Raw genomic sequence first — 24425 nt, 5'->3', positions numbered from 1 at the left:
GGAATGAGATGATGGAAGGCAGCACTGTGGAAAGGGGCCTGGGGGTCCTGGTTGATGGCAAGTTGAACATGGGTCAGCAGTGCCCTGGCAGCCAGGAGGGCCAACCTTGTCTTGGAGGACATCAGGCACAGCATCAGCTATGCAAGGGAGAAATAGAAGAACGTGTTAAGCTATTAGAGAGCATCCAAAGGAGGACTATGAACATCATGAAGGGTTGTTACCAGCCGTATGAGGAGAGACTGAGGTCACTTGGTCTGTTCAGCCTGGAGAGAAGACTGAGGGGAGATCTCATTGCAGTCTACAGCTTCCTCATGAGGGGAACAGGAGGGACAGCCACTGATATCTTCTCTGTGGTCACCAATGACAGGACCTGAAGGAACGGCCTGAAGCTGTGTCAGGGGATGTTTGGTTATCAGGTTGGATATCAGGAAAAAGTTCTTCACTGAGAAGGTGTTTGGGCACTGAAATAGGATCCCCAGGGAAGTGATCACAGCACCAACCTGACAGAGATCAAAATGCATTTAGACAACATGCTTGGGCACATGGTGTGACTCAGGCGTCCCATGCAGGACCAGGAGCTGGACTTGACAATCCTTGTGGGTACCTTCAAACACAGCAGATTATATGAATTACGTGGACTTGACTCTTGTCTGGAGTCTTCTACCTCTCCCTGCTATGTGTCTTTTCTGTCCACACCTGAACAAAAATCACTGCCATCTGCTCCCACTGGAACCATCTGAATTTTTACTACAGGTTTCAGTGGAACTGGCGCGTGGGTGCATCAGATTCTTAAATTCTATTTTCAACTTCATTCACTTCACCTCATATCTGTATGTCATGCTTTTGACTAAAGACAGAATCACTTTCCTTATTAATAAAAAGGAATAAAAAACAAAACAGCTAATTTTTGTCCTAGTCATCTTTAGCATGTATGTAAAATAAAAAGAGCATCACAAAATAAGATTTTTTTAAAAAAGGGGGAATAAAAAAGAAAAACAAAAAAAGAGAAAAGACTAAGTTGCCATGAACTTTGGACACACAAAGGCTGAATTAACCTTTTGGAAAAGTTAAATAAATTTTCCTAATTCTCAGTAAATATGTTACTTAAAGAAATAAGCCTGGTTAGAGCACTATGTAACACTAAAACAGATCCCTGTCTTTAGATCTAAATGATTCATGATTCCTTCATGATCAGATCTAATACCTGGTAAAACAATAACTATCTTACTACATGAAAAAAACATGTATTTCTCAAATAATTACATTTAAAATTAACTAGTTTTTTCAACAGAGAGACAAAAATCAAATATAATAAAAACCAGGACATTTGCTATCAGAAATAATCTTGTTTCACAGAATAAATGTTACTTCTCATTCTATCCACAGTAACGATGAGTAAAAGCATGTTGAAAGTTCAATTACATGAGGCAATTTAAATTACATTTGCTCCTTAAACACTCTTTCCTTTTTTTTTTTTCTTTTTCTTGCTCACACATGGCAAGATCTCTTCAGTACTTGATTTATAGGCTTCATTCTATTTTCCCTGTATATTTTACCATTTCATTTATAAGGAGTTCTTTTATTCATGAAAGTAGCAGTGTAGTGTTTTTTCATCCAAGATAATCTTATTTAAGTACTGTCCCACATTAGCCTGGGATAGGAAAAAGGAAATTTATTTTCAAAATCATGAGTAGTAGACTATACTAATGCTGAAAGCTACAAGATTTTAATTTTCTTTGAAAATAATGTAGAAAAATAAAACAGCACCTACAGAAGTTAGGGCAATAAACAAAATACATACACACAGGCCAACATACAGGACCTATTTGCTGTAACTTTCAGATTTGGCAGCAGCTAATTCTGTTGAATACATTTTCAATAATTATAACCCAGTTCTGTCATGCAGATGAATTTAACTTTTAATAGATGTTTAACAGTAGACATTTCCAATATTTCCAGCATGCTTGAAGTCTGGACATGATGGGGTTCAGTGACTTCAAGTTTGTTGAAGAGTGGAACCTTTGCAATAATAAATAATAGATATTTTAATTTACACAAACCATGTAGTGTAGAGTGAGTTGAAAAGTAGTAATCCCCAACCTGGGAAGTGTCAGTGCTCACTGCATTGATGGCTTGAGGTTGTCAAGCCTCAAAGAGCTTTGCTGGCTTATACACATTGTCAATGCTCTGAAAATTTTCCTGGATAAACTGCTGAATCTTGCTGGCACAGCTAAAAAGTGTTCTCACCTCCCTTTGTAACCCCTGCAACAGAGGCACGAGAAGGGACCTTGCAAGGGGCAGGAAGATACACAGTCACATCTGCTGAGGTTGCTGGCTGGTAATTCCTCCTTTGAGGGGAGGCTGGAGGCAGCAGTGTCTTCAGCTCCTACACCAAGGCCTTCCAGAACTTGCCTGTCAAAACTCCAGCAAAATCCCTGGCTGATGCTAGGGCGCTTTCACACATGGATTACTGAATTTTCAATGTGTTAATACATAACTCTATAAGTAAATAAATTAATCAACTGCATTGTCCCTCCTTTGTAGCCCTGTTACCAGCTCCTGGAGTCATCATACAGAAGAACACATTCACATATCTGCACTCAAGTTATAAGGTAGCTTCCTTAGCTAAACAGAAAAAAACCTGAAAGCAGAGATGTACTGACAGCATTCTGGCCCAGTGGAGGACATCTGGCTTGTGTCCTAAAGTATTGATTCCCACAGTCTTACTTCTCAAACTTGATCTGTTATCCCCAGAGCCTCTGTTGCCACCTGACTTCCCTGGCCTGATCCTGCTCCTACCCAGACTTGTCACACTTGACTTTTGAAGCCCTTGATTTTTGTTGTCATGCTGAGCTGGCAAGGACATCTCATTTAAGGACGTCTTATTATTCCCTATCCATCATAGTCATTCTGAATCAGAACACATACCAAAAAAAATAAAATCCCCACCCCAAAGTACAAAGCAAAAAAGTGACACACAGTTCACATCCATCACCAGTGCTATCAGATTTTGTGCTAGCAAATTTTGTGCAAGACAGGAGCATATTTAGTAACCGCAAAAGTTTCCATGGGAATATTTTGCTTCACCTGTGGGACCTGGGAAACTCTTTGAGAGTAGAGAAGAATTGCAGCAGAAAAAAAATCTTGAAGAAGTCACAAGTATATCTCTGGCAAAGTATTTTCCTAGATGCTGCCACAGACTCATCTGTGGAGAGGTGCCAGTCTCTGCTGGCTCCATAACTCTGCACTCCTTAGCCCCAGCGAATTTCACTCAGAAGAATTTTTTTTCCCTTCTACTCTTCCAAAATCAAAGAAACAAAGGACATTTGTGAATCTGGCTGGTCCCTCCCTCTCACTTTATATTAATACTTCACCCAGTAAGGAGAAATGCTGTGATACTTGCTCCCAAAGCTTCCTGTCTTTCCATGCTGTATAGAGGGCAAATTAATACATAATGTTTAAAGAGAAGGTAGGCTTTTATTTCCACAGCCAGAGAAGTGTATTTACTTCTTAATCTCCATTTTATTAAGTGTATAAGTACAGATCTCATCTCTGCAAGCTCTAGAGATAGAAGAGCTGGAGAGAAAGAAGTGCCTAACATAAAAAAGCAATACTGCTTAAAAAAAAAAAATAAGAAGAGAAAGATTTGAAACAGAATTTCAAAGAATATGAACAAAGATAAATTCTACACAAGCAAACTCCAGTTTACAGACTGCTTATTTACACAGGCCAGTGTCTGACTGTTTACCCTGGAATAGTTGTTACTTGCATAGTAATCAAGACCACGCTTACTACAGCTGTTGCAGAGTGAATGAACCCTCTTCTCAGCTAAACAATGACAGGGTTCAGCCAGAGCAGTCATCTAAGAAGGGACCGAGCAGCAGAGATTATGTGAGGTCTGGGGAGAGAAGCAGACAGCTGAATCTAGCTAGGCAGCCAAAAGCTTCTACTGGGCAGAAAGAACCCAAGGGCTTTCTGCATATGCAGTTTTTTTCATACTATCTTCAGAAGGTTTACACACCAAATCCAGTAGGTAACACTGAATTTCGCAGATGAACTGACCAAGCACTAGGCACAGGCTTTGGAATCAGCATGACCATTAAATTGTTTAGGAATATCTTTGCCCACTGGCAGTCCATAGGGGTTTATAATTTCTTTGCCCCTACAGTACAGCTGCTGGTTTGACTCAAAAAAACAGTTTTTAATATCCACTGGAAAAGCAACCCCTGCAAACTTCTTGTGAAAGACTGTGTTGGATCTCCTCTGTTTACTTCATTTCCTATCACCAACACAAAATAAGCTATGGCAATAATCACACTTCTGTTTGAGTAACATTTCCTATTAAGAGGCTCCTGCTGTCAGTTTACCAGTCACATATCATGCTCCAATTAAATGCTGCTATCCTAGCAAAAACCTGCAATAGGGAGCTGATGTGAGAGTCTCTCTTTGAACCACAGTTGCAGAAGAAGATAATGACCTTCCCTGGTAGATTTACAGATTGCAGAAAAAGAGGAACATTGGGAGTCTCTTCTTTTTCAGGAATTTTTTGGTGTTTAGGATACTAAGTTTTTTTGGAGGGAGAGGGACAGAGGATTTGGTTTAGTTTTTTTTATACTGGTCTTTTGACTTTTGGAATTAGCTCATTAACTCATTGAGTGGCCAGTGCCAAAATAAGAGCGCTGAAGTAAATTGTTTATTTTCTTGGCAGCACACACATGATAACTTCAAAAGATGACAACAGCTTTGTTACTATGCCTAAGCATGTAAAAATAAATTATCAAATACATCTTTTTTTAAAAAGTGTGTTTCTCTGTAAGAGCAATGCAGGAGTTTTGTTTTGCTGAGTTAGAGCAGTTAGAGCCCCCAGCCATGCTTCTTTCAAGCCTCAATGCAAAATATCTCATAATGCCTACTTCCAAAAAATTAAATGCTTGTCACTTGGGTGATGAAGACACTGCAGAACAATCTAAACATGTCCACAAATTCTTTAAGCCTTATGAAGCACTACACACATTTAGATAGAGCAGCAGACCCTCATTACTCACAATTAGCAAGCTTCAACTGTGTAACAAGGACATTGAAACACCCAGCCAAAACAAACCAAGGGCAAACAAAATTTTGAAAAAAAAGACAAGAAAGCCTACTTCTAGCTAATGTTCCTAAAAGGCATTTACCTGAGACTGGATATGCAGTAATTTTTATGCAAACTAGGTTTTAAGCTTGAATTTCTTATGACCAAGGTAATAGCAAAGTGTAGAAGAAAAGTAATGCAAGTTAGAAACAGATCCAAAGAGCAATTATTTTAATTATCTATTAAGATAGAATGTGTATGTCCATGAAACAAAACAGAGATTTTTAAGTCTTGGTTGATGATGAAGGATATACATACATGCAAAACCACATTTGAAAAAGCACAGTGCCATGTATAAAGAACCATGCCACTCATTTAAAAAGACTGTATAACTCATCATCAAATGCAATATCTTCTGTCTCTAAATCCCTAAGAACCTTTTGAAAATCTGGTCCATATTGCTTGAAAACATGACTTTAATCTATCATCTCAAATTCTTCATGCAAATCAAATCTTTCATATATTCCATTACCTTACTTCTACTCAGTGGCAAATAAGAGAACATTACTAACATCATTTTATGTAAAAAAAAACCAGAACTGCAATTAGGTAAACACATTTTATCCACAAATACGTATTATATATATTTCTCTAAATAATAATAATAATAATAAAAGTTTCAGTTGTAAATATGTCACTAGTGGGAGTCACAATGGCAATACAGTACCTTTGAGCTTCAAAGAGAAGCCTGAGGGGTAATTCTTCTGCATATTTCCTAAATGCTTTTGTTCATGTGGTTTTACTTGTTCTCTCTTTAAATGTACATGCACATTTAAGAACAAGAATAAACACCCTTGCACGCTGATCTTTGAATAGAGAATATTTAAACTTTTACTTGGGGGGCTTACCTGCATTTTTTTGATTACCATTATGAAGTCAAATAAAAAACTAAATCTTTTGGCAGACCGCTGTGGTCTTGGTCAGCAAAAGAGGAAGATAACCTCTATTAAAATACATACCTCTGTCAGGAATGATTTGGCTGTGGAAGGGTTCATTATGAGAATGGCACGTCTCAGGGTGTCCCGGTAGCGGTTCAGTTCTTCTATTCTCATAGTGGCAAAGAGCCCCGTGATCATTTTATTGATGTTGTTTTCTACTTTCTGTAATGCTACATCCATTCCCTGTTGAGACACTTTGTCTAAAAATTCTTGTATTCCACGGATATCTAGAAAAATCAGAAGGCAAACAAGATGTTAGTTGGTAAGTGGAAAAAAAAGACACAAGTAGCTGTTCAATTTATCTCACAGAAACATTTTGTCAGGTAGATCCCCACAGGTTTTCCCTTAATATTCATTAAACCTCTTCCTGAGCTATGCTTACTGCACTTCTTAAAGTACTAAAACAGAAGAAAGAATGGCCACACAATAGCTACTGTCCAAAGCAGCCATTACAAAACAAACCTACAAACACATCTAGCAATTTTCCTAATTTGGCCATTCAAGCATCACACTTTGTCCTAATCTTTCTTAAAGGACTTTCACACTGAAATCCATATAGGGAAATGGGACCATGGTGACCATCACACAATTCTTCCTCCAAGCAAGGGTTTTGGAGGACAACTGAGGAGGAGAAAGGCAGGAAGCAGATTGGTTTTTTTTTTGTGAAACAGAATGTTTTTGTCAAAACTATATTATTTATGCTACGTAGCTTGATGTTCCTAAGTGAAGCTTGGGCTGTTCACACATCAAAAAGTCTCAATGTTGTTCTAAACCTCACAACTATTATTTCCTTCAGAAACAAAACAAAAGCCAGATGTACAGTTGTTGCAATGATACTTCCTGCTCTCATCTGATGCCACTGGCTGAGTTTAGTAAATTTTCCCCGGCAAACTGCTCCTCTGGGAGCAAACTTTTGCTGGAAGCAAACTGGTTCACTCGGGATAAACCCCTCTTTAAGAATGACTTAGAAAGGAAGACTTGATCAGCAAAATGTTGACTGAGTTTATTACCAGGCTTGTAATATATTTATAGTCTACCAAACTGAAATGTCTGGGTACTCTTCAAATTATTATGCTGCCTCTAGCTGACCCAAGCCTTTGGAAGGGCTTTTTCCAGTACTGAATTTCACAAGCAGACTTGACTTTTTCTTTCCCTGTGCTCTTTTGAATGATTTTAACTCCAAACTTTATGCTTAAAAATTAAAATCATTCAATGACTCCACAAGTCAGATCAGGGCTTTCTGGACCTGAGGAAAATTCCTTCAGCCTCACTGAGTCCTCACTATCCCTAGTCACCACTGCAGTCTCAATCTGTTATCAGGATTTAAGCCACCAGTTCCCTAACATCCCTCCAGCAGTCACTGTGACCTGCTGTCCCAGAGGACATTCAGCAGGTCATCCTTCCTTCCTTACCAGCATGCAAGCCTCCCACACACCCAACTGCTCTCAGTTAAGGGAAAAAGAAACAGCCTTAGAGTCAACACAACAGACACTAGCTGAAGCACACACTATGGGAAAAGCAAAGGAGAAAAAGAAAGGAAATCAGTAACCCCACATAAACAGGAATTTCTGAAGAAACATTTCTTCAAAAAACAAGGTTTCCTCAGGTTTAGGAGGGCATTTGTGGTTAAAATCACCAGAAAAATATTTCTCCCATTGGAATACTCAATCTGGTCTCTCCTAGATGCACAGTCTTAGATCCAGTCTCTGAGGGACTGCAGTTCCCCCTTTGCTTGTCTCAGTCACTCATTTTCCAGGGGACTGGTCAGACCTGAAGTGACAGGCTTCTTATGTGTCTGCAAGAGGCCTCTTAGAGTTGAGAAAGCTTCCAATTACACTTCCACAACAGCTTGGCTGCTCAGACCTTTTGTCTTGACCTATCAACTTCCCGTGCTTCCTGGTCTTTTTAGGGGTGGGGTAGGGTGGCGGGGTGCCACAAACAGTATTTTATCTAAGGCACAATATTAGGAAAACAAAGTTCAGCCCTTACACGAGAAAAAATGCCCTGCCTGCATCACCAGCAAAGATCAACTAACTAGCAAATGTTACAGACAGCCATCCTCCTCCAGCACCAGTTCACTGAGATGTTTCAAATTACGAAGAAGTAGCCATGCGATAGCTCAGAATCAAACAGTACACAAGAATAATTCAACAGGGTTAGTCCTGGAAGTCCATCACAATCAGCAAGCTGGGTCTTCTGTCTAGAGCTCCAAAATACCATGAACTGGAAAGAAATGATATTTTAGGCATCTAGGCTATTTCAGACATTCATCACCAAAACCTCACTCTCCAGACACTGCCAAAATATCAGTATTACTAAACACTTGTAGGATAGTTTAACCATGAATAAAATACACGCATGCCCTAAAAATAAAGTTCCATAAGAGAATCAGATACTAATTACAGCTTCTATTTAATATCTAAATCAGGAAAATTAGATTCAATCTAATCAGAGATGTTAGAAATTTTTGGCACTTTAAATACCAACAAGATTATTTGAAGTGCTACAAATATGTCTAGTTTTATGCAAATGATAGATAAAATAACTTCTTTCTGCTTTAACCCCTTCATTCTAAAGTTTCTGAGGCTCACACACTCTGATGATTACTCAGAATCAGACTAATTAAATCATATAATGGGTAAAACTGACTGGTTGAAGTCAAAATCACTGAAGCACAAGGAACACATGTAGATGGGATCTAAATATACTATCAAAATATCAGGAAGAAAATTTACTTAGGCTATAAAAGCCTTTTTAAAGACTTAAATTCTGTCTCATGAACTGATACATTTCCTGGCAGCAGAACAGGGTGACCAGGAACAACCAAAGTTTCATTGGTCCCTTTTCAAAACAAGAACATCATTTCACTTGACCTGAAGTTATAAACACACTGGAGTTATTGACTGATTCTGCACAATCTGTGTTGACCCAGAAGCCAGATTACGGGATCAAATGGTTTTCTTTGCCATGAAGATCTGCATATAAACATATAATAAACATATAATTTTCACTAAATGATGGGACAAAAGAGATCCAGTATTATTTTCTGCATTTATTAGGTGACCGTGCCAACTGTATTGCATCTGTGTGATATTCTAGTAGGAAAACACCACCATTCTAATGGAAAATGTACCAAACCAGGATTCCTATTTCTTCTTTGTTACTTCTGTCTTTGGCATTGGTACAACACAGAGACATGGCCAGGAAATAAATACAAACTCTGGTTATACCTCAGCTTACCCCGTAGCAGAATGGAGGTACTGGTGGTGCTCACCTGCCCCTGTGAAACAGCAGAAAGCACATGAAAATACCCTGCAATTTAAATGTTATTTAAATCATGATGGTACTTCCCATATTTCAGCAGCGAGTCACTAGCAATGATCATATTCAAAGCGTATGCCAAAGAACAGATGCTGCCACTGAATGGGCAGCATTATCTTTCCTGCGTGGATTGTCTGAAAGTGGCACATATCCACACTGAACTGTGGAATCATCTTTCTAATAGATAAACTCCTTCTGCAGAAAAATCTGGCAAGCAACCTGTGGCACAGATGGCTTTTCTGAGGAGACACAAGACTGTTCATGTCTGGAACACAGGTGTTTCTTGCCCTGAATTTGCTAGCCAAACAACCTGTTGCACAGCCAGAAGTCACATTTCTGCTTTCTATTTAAATCTGATGAGCCACAGTCATTGTCATAAATTCAGAAGAGTTTTCCTATTATCACCAGTATTAATTATCATCTTTAGTGATCAAAGCCAAAGTTAGCATGTAGAGACAGATCAATGCTAAAGACAAAGTTGCCATCTCCTTCCCAGCTGAATGCCACTATTATTTAGCATTACATTTCCTGTTTTTTTACTGGCCAGCCATTACTTCCAGTCTACACATGTAATGCACAATAGCAGAGTACCCCTCTGTAGCCAGCAACACCTATAGGTTTAAAGTGGGCTGGAGATTTAGAAGAAGCATTACCAAACATTCTCCTTTTTGCCAAAACTGTGCTCAGTTTCAGAGACTGTGAAGTTGGCTTGTAAATGCTAATTAGCAAAGCAAGCAAAATTTATTAAGGCCTCTGTTGGACGTCCTTCCCTGGCATAGGTAACCACGGCACAAGGCAGAGACCTCCAGGGAGGTCTTAGGGTCTGCACTGGTGGTGCACAGCAGGTCCAACATTGGGCACACCAGCAGCCACAGCTGCAGCCATGCACAGCGTCCTGCAGAGCAGAGCTCAAGGCCCAGAGCCTCTGAAGCTCTGCAGACCTGGCTGATATATTGAAGTGCATGTACTCAGTATAGCACTGCTCCAGCTGACATCTGAATTCAGGTGACAGCTTCACCAAACTTGTCATTAGTGTGTCAGCTACCATGGATTTTGACCTAAAAATGAATTTAGGAAATGAAGGATAAACTCACACAACCATCTTCTCACTCAGTAATCTTTTTGATACCAAAGAAAGCACAAGAAACAGTTGAGTATCTTAAATACAGAGAATGCTCAGAGAAAAGTGCCCTTCACAGACTGTGGGTCTAAATCTTCTTAAATGACCAGCCCAGCAGGAACACTCAGACCTCACCTATCATAAACCATAAGAACCATTTAATGGAAAAAATCAGGCATATGGAGTGACTTCTGGGGCTGCTCAGAGCAGGGCTGGGAGTGAGACTTTCATGAGTGTGTTGGTCCCTTTTAACTCAGAACATTCTGTGGTTCTTGCACAAGGTTTTTTTTAATCATGGGACCAGATCTCATCTCACTTTTTTGCTCTCTGGCCCCCCATACCTTTCCTTTGCCATCTCTGTTTTATACAGAGGAAGCAAGTCCCCTAATCCATCTTGGAGAAAGCCCAATAATCAGGGCATCCTAGAAGAAAATATGCTGGTTTTCAGGCATCTCATACAGGAATACCAGGATGCATATGCAGTGAAGATTTTATAAGCTGAATAAAATGAACAGCAAATATTAAATAACTCTTAAGCTAAGTACCTCTTACACCCTTATTAAAAAGAAACGTCAACAAGTAGACGCAAAGTTCATAAAAAAATTTTCAGATTACACTATTATCAGGAGATGAGAAAGATGTCACTATTCACTAACGGTAATAAATTAATCCATCTACCTGTATCATTGTGTTCCACCTAAATTACAAGGCACTCACTGTGCACTTTGGCTGTCTCAAGCCCAGCTTACAGTCATTAGCTCATCCTCCCTCTGATGGCACTTCAGATCTGAGAACATTCTCCTCAGAGTATCTGGCTGATAAATACCAACTGATTCAGCTGAGGTGGTAAAGGTGAACGTGCCTGTCATAAATATTCACTGGCTGATTTGCACAGAAGACCACTATATTTGTACAGATGATGAGAAAAGCCATTGTATAACAAATAACACTGTTCAAAAGCTCATCAAGAATAGCTTTACAAGCCTACCACAGTGATTCTTCTTTCCATGACGCTGGCTAACATGACAGCAACTATTTACTGCAGTAATGCACCGTACACAAGGGAGGTGTGCAGCTTCAGCTGGACTCTGATGGTGCCCCTGCTCTGTGAAAAGACTTGCGCAAAGTGTTTGCATTCCTGTGCACGTGTTGATCTCTATTAACATGGTTAAGATCCAGACTGAGGAAAACAACAATTTAGCAGGATGATTCAGCAACAGTCCTTCATTTTACTTTCACAGCAGTGGGAGTCCCTCTCATTAATCATCTTATATGTAATTTGTTGAACCTCCAAACTAAAACAGATTTAAAAAAAAATCACAGTTCTTTCATATTATCATTTCAGAGCTGAAACAAAACAGTTACTTGAGCCATTTCAGCTGGATGATCTAACTTCAGACTACTAGCAGTAGTTCAAACTCATGAGAAGTAAATTTAAGTCCAAATGTTTTATTACATCCAAAATCTCATTTATATTATGAGAATTTCTGCAGCCTAAGAAATGGGGATACATCTTAGGAGAAACTGAACTGTTTTAAATGGTACAAATGGGGTCTTTTCCCCCTTTGTTTGCAATTTTCTGAAATTTTACACATAAAAACAGAAGGCAACAAAGTATCTCAAATTTTTAGTATCCCTGAAAAATGAAGAAGTATCACTGAGAAAAATGAAAAAAAATTACACTGTATACCTTTTTCTTTTTTGAAGATATTTCCATTTCAAATTGAAATATAAGCAAGTGATTTCAATTTTTGTTGTTTGACATGAACTATTTTGGCACAAATGTCTATGTAATCCCTATTTTAAAACTTTGTTGAAATTTCATTTCCATTAGCTAATTTTGTGTCACATGATCATATATAATAAGAAAAATCAATACAGACAGTATCAAGCATCTGAATCAGTATTGGGGGAAAGATATCAACATTTGCAGTTTTCAAATCCTGCAAGATTTGAACCTGAGGGTTGACACAAGCTGCTTCCTTTGAGTTTCTTTTTTCCTTTTTTTTTTGACTGCAAAGAAAGAGGAAAAAAGCAAAGAATAAAAAAGATAAATAAGAATGAAGCTAGAATCCTTCAGAGTATCTGTTGCTACTGTAGCTTCTCAAAAAATAGAAAGGAAGTCAGATTGTGATCACCAGCTTCACTTGTGAAGGCTGACATGGCAATATATTCTATCCATGTACTTTTGACTGTGTAACCTGGTTTCTATCTCTTCATTCAATTCCCTTATGACTACAGTTTGCATTAGAGATTTCCAAAAGGCTTCTATGGGTTGTCTTTGAGTGAAACAATCTCTTGCAAAAAAATGACTTTTCCCTGACTAGTGCTTTCAATCATGCCAAAGTTAAAAAATTATGTGCAAATCCTGTACAATAGAACATATTTCTGCGTAGAAAAAAGTATTTATTAAATAGAAACTATATATATATATATATTTATTTTTTTAAAATAAGCCTGTGTGTACCATTCACTAGCTCTCCCTGCAAATCACTGCTACTCCCAGTTGGTTCTGGTAAGTGTGAGGAGTTGTGCATCCCCTTCGAGGGAGATGGAGTAAAGAAGAGCAAAGACAGTGTCCTTGCAGAGAACACTTTGTGAATGTTTGACAGGCTGAGAAAGTTGGGGCTCAACCTGCCAAAGAGAAGTTTATGTGGAGATCTCAGAACAACCTTCCAGTACCTGAAGGGGGCTCTGGGGAGCCAGAGAGGGACTCTGCCCCAGGAACTATAGTGACAGGAGAGGGAGTAATGAGCTCAAAAGAAACGAGGGATGATTTAGGTTAGAGATTAGGAAGGAATTCTTAACTATGAAGGTGGTAAGGCACTGCCACAGGTTCCCCAGAGGAGCTGTGGATGTCCCATCCCTGGAGGTGTTCAAGGCCAGGTTGGATGGGGTTCTGAGAAACCTGGTTTAGTGGAGGTGTCCCTGCCCATGGCAGGGCATTGGAACTAAATGGTTCTTAAGGCCCCTTCCATCCCAAGCTGTTCCATGATTCATGTGTGTTACAAATTTCCTTATGACAAACTGTTCTCTGACTCTGTGTCAATCTCCTCGTAAGAAACACTGCCAGTTGATTAGAAGTTTACATTATAGAAACAGGAATATTTTATGAGTGAACTGGTGCTGTGAAGAAAATAACCTACAAAAGTGAAGCTGATAAACTAAGATTTAGGAATACTGTTACAAATATTTTCTATCTCTTTCCTGCCTCTCTGCTTCCTCTTTTTTGACTGGTTAAAACTCTCAGAGACAAATTTTCTTTTCAATTTATGATGTTAATTGACCTTTATGATGTTATTATGCCAAATTCATGCTTTTTTTTTTTTCCAATGGTGAAATAATTTCTTCAATTCAACCTGCAAAAAATGACTTTTCTCAAAATTTTCCTCATTTGATTACTGTTCATTTATTTAGTTGCCAAAATATAAACTTACAAACTTAATTTTAATACTTCGGGGAAGATAGAACAATGTGCTGAGAGTTGAAAAATACTTAGCAAACAGTGGCAGATATCAGTACAAGCTTCTGGTATTCAAATATTCTTAAAATAAATTACTGGTCTTCTGATGCAGGCTGCATATACAAATGACATCTTGAACCTCTGCAAAACCTCAAAATAACACCTCATTTACAGAGTCTTCCCACTGCACAGATATTGGGAGAAAACAATTTTATTTTGGCCCCAGCTTACTAACACAACACAGGTCTGTCAGGAGAAACCTTTGAACACTTCACCCATCTCCTCCCTAAGGGCTGTAACATGAGGGGATGACAAACACTCTCTTATATTGCTACATATTCACTTATATTCCTGCAATACATTCCTTTTCTGTGGCTGAAAAGCAGAAGCATGTCCACTTTTCCACTAGAGAAATTTTACAGAATAATTCAGAAGGTGAATCATTTTAACGTTGCCCAAATGATACACTCAATTTGCAATGGTAACATCAATCAGCAAATGCAAGTTGTGAGACAGAAGTTCTCACCTGATACACTAAAGTTAGATGAAAATTAATGCTCCTTTCCTTATCTGAATGACGTAATAAATACTAATGAAAAAAAAAAAGTTCAGTAATAAGCTTGAATTAATTATATGTTTATTGAGGCAGAGTGAAGCAAATGAGTATGGGAAGCTGGCAAAGAGCCAGATGAGTAATAAACAGTTTTAAGACTGTCTGGAGACAGACTTGAGAATATTATAGTCATCAAGCAGCTGAAAACAGCCTCAGGGTAATTATAAGCATTTGCAATCGATTAAAGAGAGCATGATTCTTTTATGAGTCTTTATTAAACTTGCATTAAAACTTTAAACTATTAGAAAATGTTATGGTTTCCAGCCCTTCTATGTCAGTGGTCATCATATTTATTTCTGGAGAACGTGTGTGCAGGGAAGTGTCCACAGGATCACTTGCTCTGTGTGGGTTTTAAAGGAAATGCTGGGAATTTGAGGCCCATGCATACAGATGGGCATCATCTCAGAATATCACCCCTCTTAAAACAAAGCAGGTAGCCTTTCTGCAAGCAGCTCAGCCTTTCAGGTTCCAGGTACAATCCCTGTTTTGCTGGGATTTTTAAAGAATAGCACTCTAATTCTACAGAATTACACTCAATTTATTTGAAAACCACTGCCTTTCTGGGGTAGGAATGGAGATAATGCTTTTTCGTCTTCATATTGCACAGACCTGTTTACTTAGGCTGAACTCCTCAGTAATACAGATGTCACTGCTCTCTCCTTAAGATTCAATTTTATTTTGTCTCTTTCTCCAAACTCCTCTCTCAGACTGAGCATGAGACACCTTCTACTGGCCAGGTACCTCACACCACTGCCTTCATCCTTTCCTTGTGCAGAAATAATCTGAATGCCTGTATATGATAAAGGAGCAAGAAGGGAAATCCACGAGGAAATTTTTCAAGACACATGCCCACTAAAGTCTTTCTTACTGCTAACCTCTTCCCTTCTGCTCCAGCCAAGTCTTGATAATTGCTTCTTCAGCCTCTGTATCCTATGGGAATGCCTCCTTCAGCCTCACAGCAAATCCTCTTCATAGCCTTAATGCTTGCTTTTTTTTCCCCTCTTCTTTACAGAAGTCAAAAATTAAATTGCCACCTAAGGGAATGGCAAATATCCATGGCCAAGTATTTTCAACATTAGTAGGAAGGTCAAAAAACTTTAAGGAAAGATATCTTAGTTCTAGAATCAGTAAATATTTCAAAGATCTCCAGTGATGGCTACATATCAAAAGCATGCTGGGATGAAATACACAACGTTAAGCCAAAAACTGGGAAAGAGAGGTGGGGTTAAGAATTTTTTTCTTTTAATATAAAATACAGAAGGGTTTTAAAATGTTACTATCATCACAATAAAAGTATTGGGATTAAGATAATGTTAATTCTCCAGAAAAAATGTCTTATTCCCTCAGCCTTTCATGAGGAAAATTGCAGAATCTTTCTATCTACTTTAGCAGCAACAAAACATTAAAAATAAATGTTTTCAAACATCTAGACTTTCTGTCTTTCATCTTAGAAATGCAGAGATACCTACACTGTAAATTGCACAAAATTCACAACTATGTTCTTGCAGTGATTGACTGGTTTCTTCATAAAGAATTTACTACTTCAGAAAAGTATCTACATTTTTTCCTGGAAAATACAGTGAGCTGTAAACTGCCCTAGAGTAAAACACAAATTGCAAAAGCTTGTCCCTTGTTGATACACCACAGAGATAAAATTCAACAATATGTTGGGATTGCAGCTCAATCACTCTGCTTACATGACCTGAGCTCACACATTCTGGTCTAAAATTACTATTTTGTTCCATGAAATGTGTCCATATTTTTCATGTTGGTTTTTGGGGACTGGCCACCGTCAGGTGCCAGTCTGTGGATAAGGTAGGATTTGCTGTTTCAAACTGCCTTTTGCTCACTTTGAACTTGAAACCGTAAGATTAATAACTTGGCAAACTTGCTCAAAAATATTTACAGACGGCAGCGATTTCTGATTTCAGATTTCTTTTTTACAAATCCAAACTTTGCTATTTCCAAAGGTATAAGTTATACATTTACAGTGTCCAATCTGAAAATGCCTTCATTGAATGAGTGCTGATGCTCCTAAGGAGGAATTCATACTAGAGGAGGAGATTCCTAGTCTCAACATCTGAATGTGAGAAGGAGATGCACCAACACCCTCTGCACAGTGATCCTACATGTTGGGCTGAGCAGTTAAGAATGAAGCAATTAGGAGCTGATTTGGCTGCTTAAATTAAGTAAATTTGGCTTCTACATACTGTGTGGATACTAATTTTAATAGCAGTTAGAGAAAGGCATCAGTCTACTGCATAATTTTACTGCATTTCCTGCCACCTACTCTTTATCACCACAAGACTCTCTTTAATGGCCTTTGAAGAAGTGCAGAATTGCTCTTGAATGCTTTTAATAACCATGTATTAAATTTTCTTTAAAAAAATCAGATTTCATGTCCTGGACAGGCCCTAACTTGTTTTCCCAAAAGGAACAGAACACACTGAATACAAGGGGACTGACTGCACTGGGAGTTTGGTCTAGATCAAGCTCACAGAGTGCAAGGATTGGGGAAATGACAACTTGTTCTGATTTTCAAAAGTTCATCTGAATTTATACACTAAATATACAATTATACTAAATGAAATACAGAAAATAGCATCTAAACTTGGTAAGTTTAAAATGTTTTTTTTTCTCATATCTCCATTCATTAATTCCTACTGTATGTTGGCCTTACATCTGTTACTGGGGAGGCTCTACAACTTAGAAAAAACTATGGCTTTTCAAGAGTCTTAGCATAACTAAGTCAACAGTAGGAAAATATGTTTATTACAGTTATCAAGGTGCTCTTTGTTTTGTCTTAAAATAGCCTACTTTCAAATTTCTTGGACAAGAAACATCATTTGAAAACTCAGATATCATTTCAGAAGTGTATTTCTACCTCGCTTTTTCAACATCCAGTTGGTTATGACTTAATGAAATAATTGCTTCCTTCAAAGACTTAACTTTTCTTGTCAGGAAAGAACCATTAAGTAGACTCGAAGTTTCTAAGATTTAGGTGTTAGTACAGTAGTGTTAAAAAGTACAATAGTGTTAAAACAGTAAAACTGAATATATTCATGTACTTATATTCAAAATAAGAATTTTGAATTGAGATTTTTAAGGAGGATAACGTAGGGGAAATTATTCTCAGGCCTGCAGAAAACATTTCCATTATAAAAAATTCTCTGATAATGAAAAGGAATCTATGATAGACTGCAAGATAAAATTCAAAAGCAGTTCTGCTGATAGGATTTAAAAACTTTGATTTTGATAAATTGGCACATAAAGGTTTGCAGCTTATATTAAAGGTGCAAGGCAACTGGCTTAGAGCAGTGTGTACTTTGGATAAGATCCAAATTTTACCGTAGGAAAATTTATTTTAAATATGAAAGGCCCATTTTCTTCCACAGTGCAAAATTATTACTGGAAATAATTTCAGTAATACAACTAAAGAATTTTGTTTAAAATAATTAAATTAAATGACGATACAAAATAATTCATAGGAAAGAAAAGTACTGAATTTCTGCTGGTTGCTGGAATCAGTCTATTAGTGCTTTCACATTTTCTAACTTACAAAAAATATGGTAACAATGAGGAAAAAAAAAAGATGAACACATATCAGAAGCTATATTCCCATTGTCAAGTGTCATTTACTGCTATGGAGACACCACTTTGTGTTATGATACACACTGTGAGAAGGAATGATCGCTGCACATGAAAAAATACCACTAGGGCAAGAAATTGCTGCTTGCACAGGTGTCAGTTTTGCAGACAGCTGTGCACAACATGTCAATAATCTCTTCCTAATATAAAATTAATTCTAATTCAGGTATCTAACTGCCACCTGCTTTAATGTTTAATACTAAATGTTCTATTAAAATGTCTAATATTAACTGCTGAAAGCAGTTACATGGATCAAAGCTTTTAGCAAGAGTTTTATTTTAGGTCTGCATGAGCTGAGAAAACAAATAAGTCTCACTGCAGGAGAATCTCTCAGGCAAGCTGAGGTAGGGGACTGGCATCTTCCAGAGGAAATTGAAACCACCCTTAGCTGCACTGATGCTGACCAAAGGGATGGATTGTTCCTAGACCTCCACCCCATATCTACATTCCCAGTCTTCTTTCTAAAACAGGCACAGAAGCTAATGGCAATGTTCTCTTCCTCAGGGTCTTCTGGAGCTCTTGTGCCAACTCTCTTTTTAAAAATTCCATCTGATGCTGGAATAGTTTTCTTCTGTAAAAATATTTCACATCTAGAGAACCATCAAAAGAATGCCTTTCTCAAACATCATGTCGTGGAATAATTAGATTTGGACAGTATTTCAGGATATCATACTGTCCAACCTGATGCTCAAAGCACCGTGAATACTGAATTCAGACTTATCCAATTTGTAATCCATTAAAAAAAAGTGATTCTAATTCCTCTTTTCATGCCATGACAATTTCTTTGTCAGTCTCTCTGTGCTAGTTCCTCTTCCATCAACAGAGTGCAGGAAAAGAAAATGTGAACTGGTAACATATGAGAAATGCTTTCAGTTTATCAATTAAATAGCAGGAAAAGGGAAGAAAGTGATATAATTTGTTAATATTTATAACAATCTGGCAAGATTGCTCTCTAGGAGCTGCTAATCAAAAATGTCATCATGTGTCTGTGAAAAACTGTTGCATAGATCAAAAACTGGGTACAGGCAAAACACAGTGTCAAACCTAATGATTTCACCTGAAACAGGGTAGCAAAGAATTAGAAGGGCATTCTAGTATGACAAAGAAGGAAGGGAGAGCCAGTGAGCAAAGGAAAGAATGAGGCCTCAGGTTAGATAGAGATGATGATCTGAAAGTTCTGCTCTGTTTGTTATTAAAAATGGAGGGGGGAAACCATAAATGAAATCAGAAACAAAGTTTTATAAAGAAACTGTAGAAAACTAAAGAATACAGAAATTGCTTGCTGCCCTAGGATGGCTGTTGAAATCAAGGATTTAGCTTGATACAGTCTAAAGAAACACATTTGCACAGGTAATAGCTCTACTCAGAGTCACAGGTTAATTTTAAAAATCAAGTTTGCATTAAATCCATGGTATTAATTCCAAACTGTGTACACACACCCGTCACCCCAAAAAAATAACTTACCCCTCCCCCCCACCAAAATGGCCAAGCCACACAAATGGTTAGAAAGGGGTCAGAATGCTCAATATACACTAAGTGCAGAATGTTGGGGTTATTTTGTACCTTTTCCTGATGTTTGTGGTGGTGATCACTAATCAGTCAGATTACCAATCTGTCTTGGTTAGTATGCCATTACTCATTGACTGCTGAGTTCAGAATGCCAGAGAGGCTGGTACAGAGACTAAATATTTGCCACAGGTCACATCTGAGGATGATGTGTCACTGAATGAGCTACTGCACTGAAAGTAATTCCTTGCAGGCACGCAGGCATCAGTGTTATGTAAGTCACACCAGTATGAAGTTCTTACCTAGCTAGCAAGGACAAAATAACATGGTCTCTGAACTGTATTTTTTAAATTAAATAATGAAACACAGTATCCTTGAATAGAATTATTCAAATATATTAATTATAAAATTTGCTTGAGGCTCTTAAACCCAAAAATACATGCAAAAATATACCCCTTAAATAAAAATTTTATAGTTGTCTTTATAGGCACCTGGCAGTTAAATACACAAACTCATAATTTCTGAACAAAAATATTCTGCTGTGAGATTTTTAGATTTTTTTTTTTTTTGGTAGGGGTGTTTGTGTTCCTTATCCCATGGCTGGTGCTTTTAGGTGCTGCTTTGTTATAAAGAAGAATTCCCCTATTCATCACTTTCCATTTGTCTAATTTAAGAATTTATTATGTAGGCTGGGAACAAAAATCAATAACACCTGACCTGAATGAACCAGATATTATGCACAGTAAATCGCTGAAGTGAGCATTTTTCTATAACTTAAGGATTTAACTTTGAACATAAGTTTTAAAATGCTCATCTAAGCCAGTCATGATTACTTATGTATATTGGATGCATCTGAAGAAGCAGGTGTGGCTGCAAAGCAATTTTTCAGAGAAATAAAGATTGTTAAATTTGTTAAATAATGCTGCCATACTGGAGAAATCTTTCCAGTTCTCCTGTCAGCTGTAGAAAATATCTGGACCAAAACTGGCTGATTCACCGAGCTGGATGGCGCAGTCTTGTGACACCACCATCTGTGTCACACTTACTCCATCACACAAAAACCACCAATTCAGCACCTTTCAGGAACACTGAATGAACTCAAAACAGAGGGAGTCTTGTCTTGTCCAAGCCCTCCTCCTCAACTTCTTCACTCTCCAGAACTTCTTTCTGCATGTTTTATATTTATGACTAGCACCTCGTTCTTGCCAAACCTCTGACCTACATTCACCACTGCTTCAGATTCTGGCCAGAAAGTATATGCCAAGAAACAGAAGAGATTCAGCACACAATAAAAAAATCTACACAATGCAAATCTTACATGCTCTATCTTGAATTGTCAGTTTATGTTTCTACTGTCCAAAATAACAAGAGAGCTTGCTAAAAAGTTTTATGCTTCATAAACACAGGTACAATAGAAAAACACCTAAGTTCTTCATTTATCAGCTATCTCTAACAAAGACATTATCAAATAAACCTGTAAATGTTGATGGATTTTAGAAATAGATTTATCTGAGAAATGGGAAATGCTGCCAAAACCATAAATGTTCACAAGCAAAACATAATCTATTGGAAGACTAGAAAGCTGCAATGTGACACTTTTCAACAGGATTATGGATTTGACAGAAAATCACCCTGATAAATAAATACTTACCATAGTCATTATCGTAAAAAATAATGAATTTCTGCCAGGCATATTCTGTGACCACTCTCAAGATGACATCATTTAAGTAGACAGGGGGCCGCACGGAGAGTGTGTAGTCATCGTTGCGGTTGCTCCTGGTGAGCCCGCAGCCGCTCCTCGGCGTTCCTGCCGTGGAGCGCTGGATGAAGAGGTGAGGGATGTGCATGGCATCGGCCAGAGACTGCAGGGATCCTGCTGATGTGCAGCCAATGGAGCTGACAAGGGCCAGGATGCCTTGGTTCATCAGGTCACAGGCTGTAAGAAAACACAGTGATATTGGGAGTGAGAGCGGTTCAGTGCATGTGGCCTATTCTATTGTCAAAACTCACAGTGACCTGAACCACAGCAGGTCCAACCAAGGAAAATATGGGCATTGAGTAATCCAGAGCTAAAAATTAATCAAAATCACAAAGCTAGTCTATTCACTTTGAGGTGTCTTGTGGTCTAAGCTGGAATACTGTCCTGTCTACCCTATCCAGAATTGAATTTGCCCTTAGAAAACGAGACCCACCACTGGATCCTCTCAGAAACACTAAGAATTCATTTTGGAATTAACATGAACTGATTTTGGAATTAACATGACCACCCATGGAGATAAGCACTCTTCAAAGTCTAGCACAACAGCTCCATGAATAATAGCATCTGTGCATTATGGAGGGAATATTATTATTGAAATAACAGCTCAGGCTTGCTGTCAACTTTTGAAGACAACTGAATAGTATTATGTACATTAACTTGTCCAAGGAAAAATGAAGTGTCTTCTGGGATTTAAGGGGTATATGTATATATGGTGTATATATATATATCACATAAATTTTTCCTTTTCTTTAGAAGACAAACAACCTTTAGCCCCAACCGCCCCAAGCTACTCTTATAAACAGCAAAATGCTTTCAAAATTCAGTAAACAGTTTCTATACATTTACATTCTTCACCTCCTTGAGAAAGACATGAAGTTGACTGTGCAAAATATAACACCTTAAAACTAACTAATGATCCTATTAGCTAAAGTAGACAGCCTTAAGCACAATGGCAGTAATATCCACATTAATAAATGGTGTTCATCATGAATAATGTTGAAGCAATCAATACACATGAAAGAAATTAATAATCATTAGGTCTGTAATTTTGAAGGGTTATCCCGTGAATCAGACCCAAGTGGTTATACTGTGTTTCTAACAGGATGGAGAGCTTGAATGAAGAAATAACATGGACTTGTAGCATAATTCCCCAGAACACATGCAAGGTAAAATTTTGAAATATTCAATTTTTCACTGGCAAAGTTACACAAGCAGTTAATCTGCATTTACACATGTAAATGAGTAATGGGATGGTAAAAAACAACATGTATTTACATATTAATATCTAACACTAAACTGTACAATTATTTCTTCTGCAGGACTATTCTGCACACGTTACAGGTGCAGGCCAAAACAAGAAACCCACATGTATATAAGAGAATATATTCACTTAGAAATATAAAAACATATTTTAGTGCCAGACCTGTTGTCTCATATCATATGGCTCTTACTCACAGTGAGTAATATTTTACTCTGCAAACACACCTGTTGAACTCAGTGGGAACATTTACAGTGTGAGGAATGGAGTTCCACATTCAGGCCCATATGGAGATTGACTGTGAAGCTAAAGGACAGCACCAGAGGTTATGAATGCAGAGAACTGCCTGCTCCTAAAGCCAGAGTGTCAGATCTGGAACACATGAGGGTGTTTTCCCAGGGCATACTGATGCTGCTGCTGAGGCTTTGTCCCTTATGAGCCCTTCTGAATTCCTTCATGCAGATAAATATTGGAGAGAGTGTTCCCACACAGAGCTAAGTGTTTTGGCTTAGGATAAAGTGTGTTCCCTCTGTTAAACACTCTGAACAAAGCTCAGCTTCTGGACTTCAGGTTAAAGGTTATATATTTTAATAACTTCAAGTATCCTTCTTTGGGAAACTATCATGTATGATTGGTAATGGGACAACAAAATTCTTGGTATCTCATAAGTTTCTAAAATTTGGAACATTTAAAAACAATCCTAATAGCTATTCCACTTTTATGCTGATTGTTACAGTCCTTTATCATCACTTTCAACAGAGATAAAAGACTTGTCAAGTTAAATTTTTAGTGAGATGCTGAATCTCTGTCTTGATACGGTTTTCCTGTACCAAGGACTGTAATATCTAGGTTGCATATCCTATGCAGTGAGAATGCTACTGCTTGAGACAAAAACTGTTTTGGAGGTTTTTTTGTTTGTTTGCTAGATATTGATAGAATTGATACTAATAAAACTAATGTTAGATTTCAGAAAAGCCTGCTTTTAATTCAACAAAAATTTAAGTTTTTTGCCTCTGATGTCACTTGTTCAAATAAAACATGTGGTGTGACCCTCCAATCTCTGAAAGATCACTTTTAAAAATATAGCCAAGTCAAAATGCATTTTAGAAATTGCTTGAAAATGTCTAAATTTCCAGGCACACTTTCAGACTCTGAATAACCACTCCTTGTAATGCCATGAAGTGGGAGACATATGCTTTTTATGAAAATTGTTATTGAAACATGAAGAGGAAGAAAACAGCATGGAACATTCAGCTCCACAGGACCAAATGTTAATACTGGCAAACAAACTGAATAAAGGATTAAAATCTTCTCCCTTGACACTGCATCACATTTGTTACAATAGCCTCAGGACCCAAGATTCCCGGACGTCTCTTTCTTCCATGAAATGCTTATGAGAATTGTGCGTGCGGATTGGGACAACATGCACTTAATTATGCTCAAATAGACCTTACACCTGCACACTTAGAGTCTAGTTAATACACAGAGAGTTAGCTGCTGGAGAAGGGGCAGTATCTCAGAGGTAGGTTTTCCTGGAAAATCAGCACCTTGAGTTGAGAGTTCACCCCTGAGTCAGACCGACTGGAGTATTCTTTGAACAGAAATATAATTTCTGCAGTATATATATATACATATACAAAGTAAAGCCTATGTAACATGTAAAAATAA

General features: G+C 37.8%; 1 protein-coding gene across 2 annotated transcripts in view; it reads right to left on the bottom strand.

Moving 5' to 3' along the window:
• Window positions 1-24425, bottom strand: part of GRID2 (glutamate ionotropic receptor delta type subunit 2) — a 673180-nt gene that overhangs the window by 258359 nt on the left and 390396 nt on the right. For both annotated transcript variants that reach the window (XR_004496988.1, XM_015625795.2), the window contains exons 3-4: window positions 21392-21676; window positions 6091-6296 (exon numbers count right to left, since the gene is read on the bottom strand). Coding sequence is in view for 1 of the 2 variants with exons in the window: in XM_015625795.2 (XP_015481281.1) it covers window positions 6091-6296; window positions 21392-21676 (491 nt within the window). In the remaining variant the exon portion in view is untranslated. The remainder of the gene's footprint in view (window positions 1-6090; window positions 6297-21391; window positions 21677-24425) is intronic.

The sequence above is a fragment of the Parus major genome, chromosome 4 (assembly GCF_001522545.3).
Source record: "Parus major isolate Abel chromosome 4, Parus_major1.1, whole genome shotgun sequence".
NCBI lineage: Eukaryota > Metazoa > Chordata > Aves > Passeriformes > Paridae > Parus > Parus major.
Note: the sequence above shows the minus strand (reverse complement) of the source record. Positions and strands in the feature narration are given on the sequence as shown.